Source organism: Setaria italica, chromosome VII (genome assembly GCF_000263155.2).
Source record: "Setaria italica strain Yugu1 chromosome VII, Setaria_italica_v2.0, whole genome shotgun sequence".
Lineage (NCBI taxonomy): Eukaryota > Viridiplantae > Streptophyta > Magnoliopsida > Poales > Poaceae > Setaria > Setaria italica.
In genome coordinates, this window is record NC_028456.1 from 18783691 (window position 1) to 18797993 (window position 14303).

At 45.4% G+C, this 14303-nt stretch overlaps 1 protein-coding gene across 1 annotated transcript; it reads right to left on the minus strand.

Moving 5' to 3' along the window:
- Positions 1-10666: 10666 nt before the first annotated feature.
- Positions 10667-13828, minus strand: LOC101770357 (calnexin homolog). The gene is made up of 6 exons (XM_004975437.4): positions 13670-13828; positions 13489-13558; positions 11573-12699; positions 11398-11469; positions 11189-11305; positions 10667-11102 (listed from the first exon to the last, which is right to left on the minus strand). The coding sequence occupies exons 1-6, from the start codon at positions 13739-13741 to the stop codon at positions 10959-10961; spliced, it is 1602 nt and encodes a 533-aa protein (XP_004975494.1). The 5' UTR covers positions 13742-13828; the 3' UTR covers positions 10667-10958.
- Between the last annotated feature and the right edge of the window lie 475 nt (positions 13829-14303).

Sequence of the window (14303 nt, forward strand, 5' to 3'; positions counted from 1 at the left end):
CAAGGGTAGGCGCGCTTCCGGCTTCTCTATGGCAAGGTTGGTCGAAAACGTCGGCGAAAGCCATGCCGGCTTTGCCGGCCACGACGATGGTGACGCCTCAGGAGTCGTTACCCTCCTTGGAGGCATCGTTAAGGCGTTTCCCACCCTCTTCATGCGACCAGCCGACAATGGTGGTAGGGAGCAGATGCATGGCCGACCATTGTCGGCCATACATCCTAGGTCCTGTACGGACTCACACAAAGGACGTACTCGATGAGAAGCCCTGTACGGACTCACACAAAGGACGTACTTGGTCACGTATCACGATATGAAGACTACTACACAGGGAACGTATACTACATGGACTTCTGAAGAACTAGTCGGAAGGCAGTAGGACTACTTTGCCAAGTTAGAGTAGGACTCCCTAGTCACATCTGACTAGTACTCTTGTTCAAAAAATTACCCTGTAACCTTGCTCCCCATAAATATATAAGGGTGGGCAAGGACCCCCTCCAAACAAGTTCAATCGAATACAAGCATACAACACACAGGACGTAGGGTATTATGCGATCTAGCGGTCCGAACCTATCTAAATCGTGTTCCTGTGTCACCATCGACTCCTTGATTTCGGCGACACCCACCAATCAAAACACTATCTCGGGTACTCTCTTGATAGGTTGCCGGGTTAAAACACCGACAGCTGCTGTGCCAGGTAGGGGAAGTCGCCAAAATTCTCCGCGCGAGATCGATAGCCCTAGTCATCATCAAGCCTACTTTCGCGTTTGAAGTGGGCGCAATGTTCGTTTTCAGCTACTGGCTCCACATCGCTAATGGCATTGGAGGTTTCCAATGCTGCATCATCGAAGAACCGGAGAAGAAGCATCCCGGCAGAAACTTTCGTCTACATGAGGCAGAGGATTCCGTTGGCAAATTCGAATTTTCGATCTGAACAACACCGAGTTCGACTACAACTCAGACTCATCCACAACTCGGACTAGTCCGCGCGAGCTAGCAATTCAGCCATCGTACGGACCACGGACCGGATACAACTCCAAGCCGACTCCCGTTTGGACTTCGAAACACGATCACGGTTCATCAAAAAGCTCTATCCAATGTCCAATCTGGACTGGAGTCAATTGAGAACCACGACTATGACTTGGACTCTCTTGAAGAACTCCCCTTATCAGGTCCGCAGCAGAGCCTAGTAATCACATCGACACCACAAGGCAGATTCGTCTACTGGCCGGGCATGAAGCCATCCTTCCTTGCCCAAGACAACAAGTCATGCCTCGTCGAACACTTGGACATCCTTCCATACCAAGAGGGTACTCCAGAAGAGCCAGAGTAGCTCGTTGTTCCATGATTCTTGTCCAATTAATGTGCTACTGCTAAGTGTACACAGAAGACGTACATGCAAGCATTAAGCTCCAAACTACTCCGACGAACGTCAACCTCAACTACATCAACATCCAGCCGCATTGACTCATCAGACACTACGTCGACTACTCGACAGCGACTACTTCGACTACTCTTCTTGAGGACTTCGATGGGCGACTCACCGACGACTACTCCGACTACGTTGTGATGCTCACTGACGACTACTCCGACTACGTTGTGACGCTTGCTGACGACTACTCTGACTCCTCGTCTCGGCTAGCAAATTAGTCAGGGCAGACCTCACACCGTTGACGACTAGACCGAATCGACTCCGACTAGTCGGCTTCATCAACAACCATCTCGGTTTCATCAACAGTCGCTGCGGCTTCGTCATCAATCATCCATGAATCAAGCTAAGTCACTTTTCTAATTATTTTCCAGCTTGCTTTCTGCTTGCAAACAACACGCGCTCTACTCGCCGGAGGGTAGCAAACTCCTGAGCGCAATCACGCTCTCTTTTTGTCGCAATGCCGACCACTTTTGTCTTCTCTTAGCCATTGATAATCCCCTTGAGTAGAATACGCCTTCATTCGTGAAAGTCTCAGGTGCACCTGTTGCGCCTAAGTGCCAGCATACATACACGAGACAAAGATCTTAGCTGTGCAAATGGTAGTGTCTGTATGCGTATACAAGACAAAGATCTCACACACGCAGTGGCTACGGATAAACGGGGACTCAGAGCCTAAACGTAATAGGCTAACTACACAGGAGAGATATGGTCAAAATAAGAGCATGACACACAATATTTTTATTGATCACTGAATAAATTTCAGTAAGTTCAATATTCTACAAATATGCTACATAATGTACGCATCTTTTCTTTCAGATCAAACTTCGGTAACGACGCTCCAAGACACTAACCGTACCTCCAAAGGCACAGACTAGTTTCCAAACTCGAGGGCTAAGCGCCAATCAATACTCGGACCTACTTCCGGTGGCTCCGCTAGTTCCCAAACGCGGGGGTTAAGCACCAATTACTACTCGGGATATCTCCAATGGCTCAGCTAGCTTCCAAGCTCGGAGGCTAAGCGCTAATAACTACTCGACGTGGCTCCTACGGCTCACCTGGTGCATAAGCTCAGGGGCTAGACGCCGCAAGACTACTCGGATGATGACTTGAGTAAAGATTCAAGATCCTTGAGTTGATTATTTAATCAATTCAAGGCTCGGGGGCTGATAAGCCACACTCAGGATTTTTTCATGCCGAACGAAGAAGATTCAAGATTTTGACCCTCAGCCTGATTCTACGTTCAACCTAAGGCTCGGAGGCTACTCCATATGGAGTGTGATTTTCATCGCACTTCCATATAAAGACTTGAAGAAAAACTGCTCAAAAGCAATGTCAGAATAGGGCAGGAGTACCTTCCAGCCGTATGTCAGTACTCGAGTACTCGAAGGTTAGCCACGACAAGAGTACTCAACGAGCACCAAAGACTAGTCGAGCAACGCCTGTAGAGTACTCGGGACTACTTCATTTAACTACAAAGTATTCGGGGGCTTGTCGGCCATACATCCCCGGGCCCACGAGGAGCCCTGTACGGACTCACACAAAGGACGTACTCGGTCACGTATCAGGACATGAAGACTACTACACAGGGAACGTAGGCTACATGGACTCCTGAAGAACTAGTCGGAAGGCAGTAGGACTACTCTGCCGAGTTAGAGTAGGACTCTCTAGTCGCATCTGACCAGTACTCTTGTACAAAAAAACTACCCTGTAACCTTGCTCCCCTGATATATAAGGGCGAGCAGGGACCCCCTCCAAACAAGTTCAATCAAATACGAGTATACAACACAAAGGACGTAGGGTATTATGCGATCTAGCGGCCCGAACCTGTGTAAATTGTGTTCCTGTGTCACCATCGACTCCTTGATTTCGACGACACCTACCAACCAAAACACTATCTCGGGTACTCCCTTGATAGGTTGTCGGGTTAAAACACCGACAGTCATCGCACCAGGATCTACGTGGTGGTGTGTTGGCTACGCCGTGGTGGCATAACCGATGGCGGTATGCTTGGTTGCGCACCAGTGACGCCATGGTGGTGTGGCTGGCAGCGATCAAGTGTTGCGCGCCAGTGGTGCCATGGTGGTGTGGCTGGTGGCGCTTGGCAGTGAAAGGACCTTGATGTCGCGTAGAACGGGGTGAATAGGCGAGTTGATCAATTCTTCAAAATTCACTACACTCAGCAGCACTGCCAGGGCAAACCGGTCAGACCGGTCTGACCGGTCCAGGCAAGGTGGCACACCAAGTGCTGCTCGAGTCCCTCATTAACTTCTATCACTAACCGAACTTGGAGAGTGGCTTCTGTAGATAATTTCCAGTAGGGTAAAGAAGTCCCTGCACATAAGACAAGCACACCCAAGTAGATCGAAGCGGAAGTACAAGTAAATTGCTAGAACTCAACAAGTGAAGCAAACCAAATGAAGACACAAGGATTTGTTTATCTGAAATTCAGATTCACCGCAATGAATCCTACGTCTCCGTTGAGGAGCCTATTAGAATACGAGTCTAATTCAACTCCCTTCCAACAACTCGGGTCGCTTTCAACCACTTTTCTCATCTCGATCTTTTTTTCTTGCGGAGGCAGATTGCAACCCTTACAAACTTGCCGCTGCTCACCACACCTTGGGAGCTAGCCGGTGATGCCTAACCGTTTAGGAGGCACACCTCCAAGAGTATCAAATGCTTCGAAGGCTTTCTCGACGCGAACCACAAGTGCTCAAGCTATGGATTTCTCTTCTCAGCTTACTAATGCTCACACAAGATCACTCTCTCAGTCCAACTCAAAGATTTCTCAAGAATCACTCAAGTCTCACAAAGAGAGGTCTGGGAGAGCTTTTCTGATCACTAGATGATGTCAAATGCGTGTGTAACTAGCGGCCTACCAAGGAGAGGGCCAAGGGGTATAAATACCCCCACACACCAGAAACTAATCGTTGGACCTGTTCCAACTGGTCAGACCGGTCAGACCGGTGCGGTTTGAAAAACTAGCCGTTGATTCCCTGAACCCCCAGGCCGGTCTGCCAAACCAGTCAGACCGGTCTAGCTGAGTTAGCCCCAAAACTCTCAAACATTCTCTCTCGGTCCACCCACTGGTTGAACCGACCATTGTTAGCTGAGCTGGGATAGTTAGCACACTCGAGGGTTTTCTTAAGGCCATTCTCACTTAGGTCAACTAAGAGCACTTTTGGTGTTGTCAACAAGCTAATGTTGCATCCCTCTTGCTAGTACGACATACATATACTCAAGAACAAATATAAACACAATATCATCCACTTGAGCTTGTAAGTCTTCATCCATACCATACTTTTGATCAGTGTCATCTTGAGGGCTCTCAACATTTTTATCATCTTGAGCACATCCAACTTGAGCTAGTAACTTGGACCAATATTTAACACATATGAATGAAGTCCCTTTTTAGATCCTAAGTTACCACTTCATATGACTCAATAAACATTTGATCCATCTCATTGCTATACTCGGTAAGGCTTGACTTGATATCTCGAAATTCTCCAAGCACTAGCCACTTCACCCTAGTAAAGTTCATGGCCCAAGTCACCACTTGATCAAACTTCGCTTAGTACCTCGTTGCTAATCTCTTGCTTGATTTCTTCATCCAATCGTTGCCACATTGAGTCTAGCTTTGTTTTGACACTAAGAATGAAACCCATTTGAGATCATATCTTCTTTTGACTTTAATATCCCATTTGAAATTATCTTTAAATGCTTCCTCTTGATTGATAAAGAATCTTCCATGAATTACAAGCTTCCAATAACAAGACCAATATGAAACCCCATGTCCTTTTACCATATCCATATGAAGTTTTGCAATGTCCATTTGTGAATACCACTATTCTGTTCTTCATGATCCCTTCGCTTGTCAATCAAGCTATCACATGATTTGGAGACTTATAGTTCAACCATAAAATATATCCCCAAGTTTCACTTTACCCTTGCTTGTCATTGATCTTTCATTTGCATTATGGGATCACACACTTGCTTGCTATCTTCATTGTGAGTCATATAATACACATTCAACACATGAGACAATATTATACCATGAATATAAGAATAAAATCATGCTCACAATCTTAGGTAAATAAGTTAGTCCTTTAATCGTTTTGTCATTCAATTCACCAAAACCCACTTCGGGGCCTAGATGCACTTTTAGGCTGCTTCTTGCGCGGCAGGACTGCTTCAGGTGGCCCAAGGCAGTGGCAGAGGTGGAGGCTTGACGTTCTGGGGGGTGGCAGTCCTGGACGTCAGCTAGTTGTCGCTAGGTGCTGGAGTCGCGTGTAAAAACCCAACCCAGCTTGGGCTAGTGTCGACGGCGCATTTGGTGTCGTGATCTTCTTGAATGCAACATCAAGCAATTCTGGCACAGTCACACCTCGCTTCCCTCGTGGCTACGTCAGCTGCCTGCGGGTGTTCTTTTTCTTCCTCCTTTTTTCTTTTCATTCTCAAATTAATTGAAAAAACAAAAAAAGAAACATGTGAGGTGGTGGTATGGTGTGGGTGCCGCAGGGTCGGTGCTCTGGAGGAGTGGTAGCTAGCGATGCTACGGAGGTGCTAGGCCATCTGCGACAACTTTGAGGAGCTACAGCGGAGAGATGTCATGGTGCAGCACGCGTTGATGACCCAATCAAACTGGCCATCGTAGTTGTTGAGTTGTGTTTGAGCTGAGTGGTGCAGTTGTGTTGATGTCCTAATCCAACTGGCTAGTATTGTTGTTTGAGTTGAGTGGTGCGACCGTGTTGATGTCCCAATCCAACCGATTGCTGTCATTATTTGTTGTTGCTCAATCTGAGCTTATTCTTCCTTTTAATATAATCGACTGCTTTTCCTGCCTGATTCGTTTCAAAAAAAATCTCCTCTGTTCAGCCAATTCTAGTTTTGGGCTCATAGCACCAAATCCATGGCTCCTTGAGCCCATGGCCAAGATTCAGACAATAATAGACACCCAAGAACTATTTTAGATTTTGAGGTGATGTCTAGTCTATTTTCATACTCATTTCTTTACACGAAATAATGGTTATTAACTGATAATTCTTGTCATCTCAGGCCCCTTCTTGCAGTGTGCTGGCAAAATGTATACAGGTGCTGGCAAAGGTAATGGCTTATTGTGGGGTATCTTGCAGTGTGCCTGAGGATTCATCGATGACGGATTTAGAAGGACAATAATGGGACGGACAAGCTCATCTCGTTTACAACGGCAAACTGGATGAACATTTGTAGGATACAATTTTCAAGCCATTCATTCATTCACACTACTAAGTGCAAGTAACATTTGTAGATACTGAAGATCAACTGTAACATGAGCGTATATGCAAGCCATTCTTGCCCATCGCAATGCTCTCAGATGTACAACCTTCCAACTAGTTCAAGCGACTTGTTTCAACTTTTGGTTTAAAGAATGCTGGTGCTACTTATCAAAGAGCTATGAACTTGATCTTTCATGCCTGTCTTGGTGTAATATTAGAGGTTTATATCGATGATATTGTTGTCAAATCAGCTGGTTTAAAATCCCATTTAGCTGATTTAAGACTTGCTTTTGAGAAAATGTGTTGGTATGGTTTAAAGATGAACCCACTCAAATGTGCTTTTTGTGTATTGGCTGGGAAGTTTTTGAGCTTCATTGTGCATGAGAACGGCGTAGAGATAGATCCTAAGAAAATTGAGTCCATTAGAAAAGTATAAGCTTCTACCTGCAAGAGAGAGTTGCAGAAGTTCTTGGGAAAGGTGAATTATTTGAGAAGGTTCATTTGTAACTTGTCCGGGAAGGTGAATGCTTTCACTCCTATTCTTCGGTTGAAAAATGAAGCTGAATTCACTTGGGGGGCAAAACAGCAAGAGATCTTTGAGGAGATCAAGCATTATTTGTCTTCACCACCCGTTCTTCAAGCATCAAAGAGTGGGGTTCCTTTGAGATTATATGTGGCGGCTGAAGAAGGTGTTATTGGGGTTGTTTTGACTCAAGAAGCCGATGGCAAGGAGCAGGTTGTTACACATGTGAGTAGAAGGCTATTGGACGCCGAAACAAGGTATACCTTTATTGAAAAGTTGTGCTTATCATTATATTATGCTTGTACTAAGTTGAGGCATTATTTATTGTCAAATACTTGCATAATAGCATGCCAAACCGATATAATTAAGTACATGTTGCATAGACCAATTTTAAAGTGGTAAAATTGGCAAATGGGCTTATGCTCTTATTGAATATGATTTGGTTTGTGAACCTTTAAATCTATGAAATGCCAAATTGTACCTGATTTTATTGTTGAGTATAGGATTAATGAGCAACTTGATTTAAGTGTCAGTTATGTTACTTTTACCCCATAAAAATTGCACTTTGATGGATCGGTTTGCAAAAGTGGTTGTGGTGTTGGTGTTATTCTTACATCACCAAACGGTGATGTTTTTGAAGCTCTCAACCGGTTGGATTATAAGTATACTAATAACCAAATCGAATACCGAATATGAAGCTCTCTTGTTTGGGTTGGAATTTTTGCATAACATAGGGGGTGAAACATGTAGAAGCTTATGGTGATTCTTTATTAGTGATACAACAAGTTTACAAGGTATGCCAATGTTTAGATGGATTTCTAAATGCTTATCTTGATAAATGCTTAGATATCATATCTTGCTTGGATGAGTTTGTTATTTATCATGTTTCAAGAGAAGAGAATCTAAGGGCTAATACTCTGGCACAACAAGCGTCTAGCTATAATGTTCAGAAAAGGAAATTTTATGAAAGAAAGCCGACGTTTTACAAGGCCGAGGGTTATGCCCTGGAAGAGCCGGTCCAACCGCGCTCTCCAACTGGTCTGACCGCCCAGGCGACCGATCTGACCATCATGTCTGCTGAGAATTCTGCTTCGGCCATTGAATGTCCTAAACCATTGAGCATGAAGTGGATGATTGAAGAAAACCTCTTATAGTTTATTTACAGAATCCTGGGTGCTCAATTGACAGAAAAGTCCGACGATGGGCTTTCAAGTTCACTTTGGTTGATGGTGAGTTATATTGTCAGACCCCTAAGGTTTTGCTTTTGAAGTGCTTGAATTCTAATTAGGCCAGTGTGGCTATGGGAGAGGTTCATGAAGGAATTTGTGGTACACATCTGTCGGCTCCTAAGATGAAGTGGCTTCTTAGGCGAGGTTGTTTTTATTGGCCTAATATGATAGCCAATTGTTTTCGCTGTTACAAAGGATGTGAATAGTGTCAAAAGTTTGGGGACGTCCAGATGGTGCCTGCTGCGTTGATGCATCCTTTTATTAAGCCATCGCCTTTTCGGGGATGAGGATTGAACTTTGTTGGTAAAATTCATCCTCCTTCGTCAAAAGGGTATTGTTTTGTAATAGTGGCTGTTGATTACTTAACCAAGTGGACTAAAGTGATTCCCCTCAAGAATATGACACATCGGGAGGTAATTGAGTTTGTTAGAGAGCATATTGTGCATAGATTTGGCATTGCACAAACTTTGACCACGGACCAAGGGACTTCATTCATATCTAAGGAGGTGCGTGAATTTGTTGAATCCTATGGTATTAAATTGCTCAATTCGTCTCTATATTATGCTTAAGCTAATGGTCAAGCCGAGTCTAGCAACAAAATCTTAATTAAGCTTATCAAGAAGAAGATAGAAGAAAATCTTAGAAGGTGGCATGAGGTATTACCTCAAGCTTTATGGCTCATCATATTTCTAGACATGGTGCGACTAAAGTTAATCCTTTTGAGCTTGTCTATGGTCAAGAAGCCGTTTTGCCCATTGAGGTAAATCTAGGAGCATATAGGTTGGCTAAGCAAGATAATCTTGATTTTGACACTTATCATGCTTCGATGATGGATAATATTGATGAAGTGACCAACAAGCGATTGGAGGCTTTGAAGGAGATTGAGAAGGACAAACATCGAGTTGCTAAAGCCTATAATAAGAAGGTAAAAGCTAAACATTTTCAGGTTGGCGACCTTTGAAAAACGATTCTACTTGTAGGAACCAAAAGCAACAAGTTTGGCAATAAGTTTGGCAAGTGGTCTCCAAGTTGGGAGGGGCTATATAAGATTGTGAAGACGCTTTTTAGGAATTACTATATGGTGGAGACTTTGCAGGGATGGCAGTTGCCTAGAGCTCTTAATGGTAGGTACTTGAAGAAATACTATCCATGTGTATGGCAAGATGCATAATGTAACATGGCCGGTATTTTCGAATATCGCCCTTAGATTAAATGGCCGATGAATTCTGAAAAGAGCATCGCCCTTAGGCTTATTTTTATTTTCTACTACGCAATGCTTTAAAAAAATAAGGGGGCATGTGTTGGAGCCTGAAATTAGCATCAAACAAAATCAGGCTGGACCGACCGGTTTCTCCAGGCGGTCTGACCGGTCCGGAGCCCTGTAGCTGATCTGGCAAGATCAACCGGTCTGACCGGTGGGTACGACCAGTCTGACCAGTCCATCCTGGTCCGAGTAGATTTAAGGAATTCTTGTAGATTAAGATTTGTAAAAGGATTCCTTGCAAGGCAAGATCTCCCCACCCTATAAATATAAAGGGCCACGACCGATTGAGCTAACACCAAATCGAACAAAATATTTATTTTACTTTTATCTTCAAACCCTAATCTTTTCAACCCTTTGCTTTTCCTCTTTCGTCTCGACCCTTTGCTTTTCCTCTTTCGTCTCGAGGGCTGTTGAGGAAATTCTGAATGACCTACCAATGTCAGAGCAACTATTAATGCATCATCCCTCCCGAGGTGATGATCTTTCCTCTTTCGTCTTGACGGTGGCTGAGGAAATTCTAAGACGCATCGTCCCTCCCGAGGTGATGTGCACACCGATTTTCACATCGTCCCTGTCCGCACCGATCTGACCAGCTTCCACAAGCGTTTTGACAACCACCACACAATCTAGCGCATTCATGATCTAGCGCATTCGATATGTTGACCAGAGAAACAGCTTCCACAAGCGTTTTGACAACCACCACACAATCTAGCGCATTCATGATATAGCGCATGCGATATGCTGACCAGAGAAACAGAGAAAGCATCAACACAAAGCATTCAACTTACTGAACAGTTGAAAAAAATCTGAAATGTTCCTTTTTTTTTAATCTACCAGAAAACAATGAAAAAAATCTGAAATTTTCTTTCGTTTAATCTACCAGAAAACAATGACAAACTGCTGACAACCTATCCCTTGCAGAAATTCAAGCATCAACTAACTTAAACAAGCATTCACCTTACCGAACAGTTGAAAAAAAATCTGAAATGTGACTTCGTTTAATCTACCAGAAAACAATCACCTCTGTCTGATTCAAAGTGATTATAAAAGTCAGGCACAGCACACAAACGACCGACAGAAACTAACTTCTACTGCTCGTGAAGGGTTCCTGGTCTAACCATGTAAACAACAAATCATCAGCTGCGAAGCAGCAGAGGTGACATATGACACTCCTATTATACACTCAAAATATTAAGAGGCGAATTCTCAAAAAGAAGCAGGTGCCAGAATGGCCAAAGACGTCAAAAATAAGCCTCAGAGTCTATGTCTCCCTTCGGGACCTCCGGCGTGGCGCTGCGGTCTCTTCCTTCTCGTCCTCTTTCTCCTCCTTGTCACCACTGCTTCCAGCACCATCAGTCTCAGTCACCTTGGGCTTCTTCGCCTCAGCTGCAGGTTTCACAGGAGCCTGCAACAAGCAAATGTTGTGGGTTGGGCGTTCTCTTCAAGTCTAGGATGACGGGGGGAGTAAAACAATCGTTGGGAAGAACTTACCACAGGCTTCTTGCCACCGAACAGGATCCTGAAGAGCACGGTCACAAAGACAACAACAACCGAGACCAAAATGCCAATAGTGATGTTGGGCTGCTTCTCTCCCTTCTCGATCACATCCTGTGTGCAAGATATTGAGAGAAGATGTCACTTTCTAGGTGTGACATTCAGATGTTTGACAAGATAGGTTAGCAAAGATTTCCAGAACTCACAATGATCTTGGTCTTGTAGGGTGCCAAGAATGGAACATCAGCAATCTTGTACAGGATGTCAAAAACCTTCTTCTGCAATGCAGATGGCAAAACAAGTTAGTTATAAAATGGAAGTATGGTCCAGTAAAGAAATTAACAGTAATGGCTGTAATAAAAAGATAAGAAAATGAATTACCTGGAACTCAGAAAGACCATCTGCACCAGCAGCAGCCTCCTCAGCCTTCTCCTTTTCCTTCTCAACTTCATATTTGGGCTTCCAGGTCTTCTCTAGGATGGAGGTGGCAACCTTCTCATCATCAGCAATCAAAATATTGTCAAACAGGATGCCATCCTGCATCGTCCAGATCTCAATTCCAATAGCAGCAATTGGATCAAAGTCAGGCTTGTCGAGCTCAAAGTACTCAGGGTTGGGGATCTCCTGAGGCTTCCAGATTCCCTTGTAGTTGGGATTGTCAATCAGGGGTGCATGCCACTTGCCCTTGTAAGCAGGGTTCTGCTTCATTGGCCTCTTCCACTCGCCACACCCAGGTGCCACTTCACACTTGGGGTTGTCAATCTTTGGTGCCTCCCATTCACCATCCTCCTCATCATCCCAGTCCTCAGGCTTGGCTGCCTCTGGATCATCAATTTCCTCAGGCTCATCATCCAGCCATCCCTCAGGCTTGGTGGCTTCCTCATCCTCAATTTCCATTGGAGCATCCTCATCCCAGTCATCAGGCTTCACTGCATCTGGATCAGGGATTTTAGCTCTCTCATCCCAGTCCTCTGGCTTCTTGTCATCAGGGTCAGGAATGGTCTTGGGTGGGATAATAGCTGGCTCAAAATCATCAGCAGACAGGAAGTTTGCCTTCTTCTTTTCCTCCCCATCGATCAAAATTCTCACCTCATTGTCTGGCTTCAAGATAGCCGTGTAGACATGCGAGAGCTTGTCATATGGGACAGAAGGTGGGAACTTGAGGTGATGCTCGACATACTTTCCAGTCTTGGGGTTCTTGTGCTTAAGGATGAAATGCACCTTGTTGGTTGACCCACACTTGTCTGGGCCAAACATAATAGTGTATGGAGTCTCATTATCAAACTCCTTGGCATCCCATCCGGCATCCTGAGGGCGGATGTACTTAATATAGGCACCTCCACACTCAAGGCCATTCTGGAGCCTCACTTCAAACTGCAGGACTACTGTCCCATCCTTCAAAGTAACTGGCTCATCAAGCTCCTTGATTATGGCATATTTCCTAGCCTTCTCACTAACAAGGAGACCATAGTCCTCATGCCCATCACTCTTGGCATGCTTCCATACACCTGCAAACCAGAGTATGTCTCTTAATCGATGACAGTGGTACAAAGAAAAAATGAACAAATAGAAAGTTATGACTAGTGGCAACAATGTTCAACACTAGCAGAGCAAAATACCAAAATCTAACAGGCGCCTAGTCCAAATAAGTATTACAAGGTTACTCCGTATGTAGAATATTACAGGTAGCAATTGCAAGACTAGCAGATAGGACATATGTTGTGATCTGCATCATCACATACATATTTGAAATTATCCAAGCATCTTTAGATGTCACAGGCTATCATGTCAATAACACATCTTGGCAGTTTCAAGAACAGTTCAACTAAGTGCCTCACATTATCATCACAACAAGGGGTGCGTGCACAATCAGTGTCACTTAAATGATCAAATGCTCCTAACGGTAGCAAGCTGTGTCTTGTGAGACTATCGGCTCAGTGTAGCCAGAAAACAATGAAGGTCAACAGGTAAGGGCGAGAGGAGGCAAGGTATCATCGGCTACACAGTACTTTAGCCCACGGATCACGTAGCAACTCTGCATAGAAAGGATCTGGGTTACAAACTCTAATAAAGCATTAACTTGAGCGCCACAAGCATTCAAACCAAACCACCATGCACACATCCGTGGATCTCACGAGCAATTGAGCAATTAAATTGTGGCTCCTAATCCATGACACCAACAACTAAGATCTCGCACGAGGCCACCCCAAAACACCTACTGAATCACGGATCTGGCACAGATCGAGCCAACAACAACAAGCACGCACGCTAGGCGAGAGATAGATGCGCGCGCATACCTTGGTACTCGTCCTTCCTGGAGACGACCCACCGCCCCTCGAAATCCTCGTCGAACGACTCGTACAGCAGCTGCAAGCAACGGCATCAAAACCCGCACAAACCATCAGAAATCTCGCCCCAGAATTCCCGGGATCGAAAAAAAAGGACCGCGACGAAAAGCTATGGGTTCGCTGAGATTACCGGGTCGGAGGCGCGGATCTGAACGAGTAGCGCGGAAACGAGCAGCAGCAGCAGGGCGCGCCCTCCCATCATCCTCTCGCTCCCGATCTCCTCGAGCCGGGGGAGTTTCTCGAAACCTTCCAACCAGAGCGAAGCGTCCGCGAGAGGGGAGAAGAGGGGAAGGGGTATAAGAAGTGGGCGCTGTGGAGTGGCCGGACGGCTGAGATGGGGAGACGGGGAGGTGGGACGGCTGGGATCGGTCGATCCGAGTGGTGGGGCCGGGAGTTGCGAGGAAGAGGCCGTCGCGTGACTTGTTCCGGCCAATGGGAGGGTGCGGGACGTGGTGGCAGCCAATGGGGAGCTGCCACGTCCGACTCGTGACGCCTTGGTCGTGTGGGATGCCACGTCGGGTGCGCCGTGTCAGCCACCCCACGTCCCCACGCACACGCAGAACGGTCGAGTGGGATCCGGTCACCCGGTCAAGGTTGCCGGTTTGGCGTGCGGCGAGGGCGAGGGTAGAAGACTTGCCTCTGCCCCTCCCAGTCTTTTTTCTTTTAGGTAGTGTTTGGTTACTTGAATGAAGTGGAACATGTATGGGATGGTTCATCTGGATAGGATGATTCTGGACGATATAATACAAGTTGGATGTTTGGTT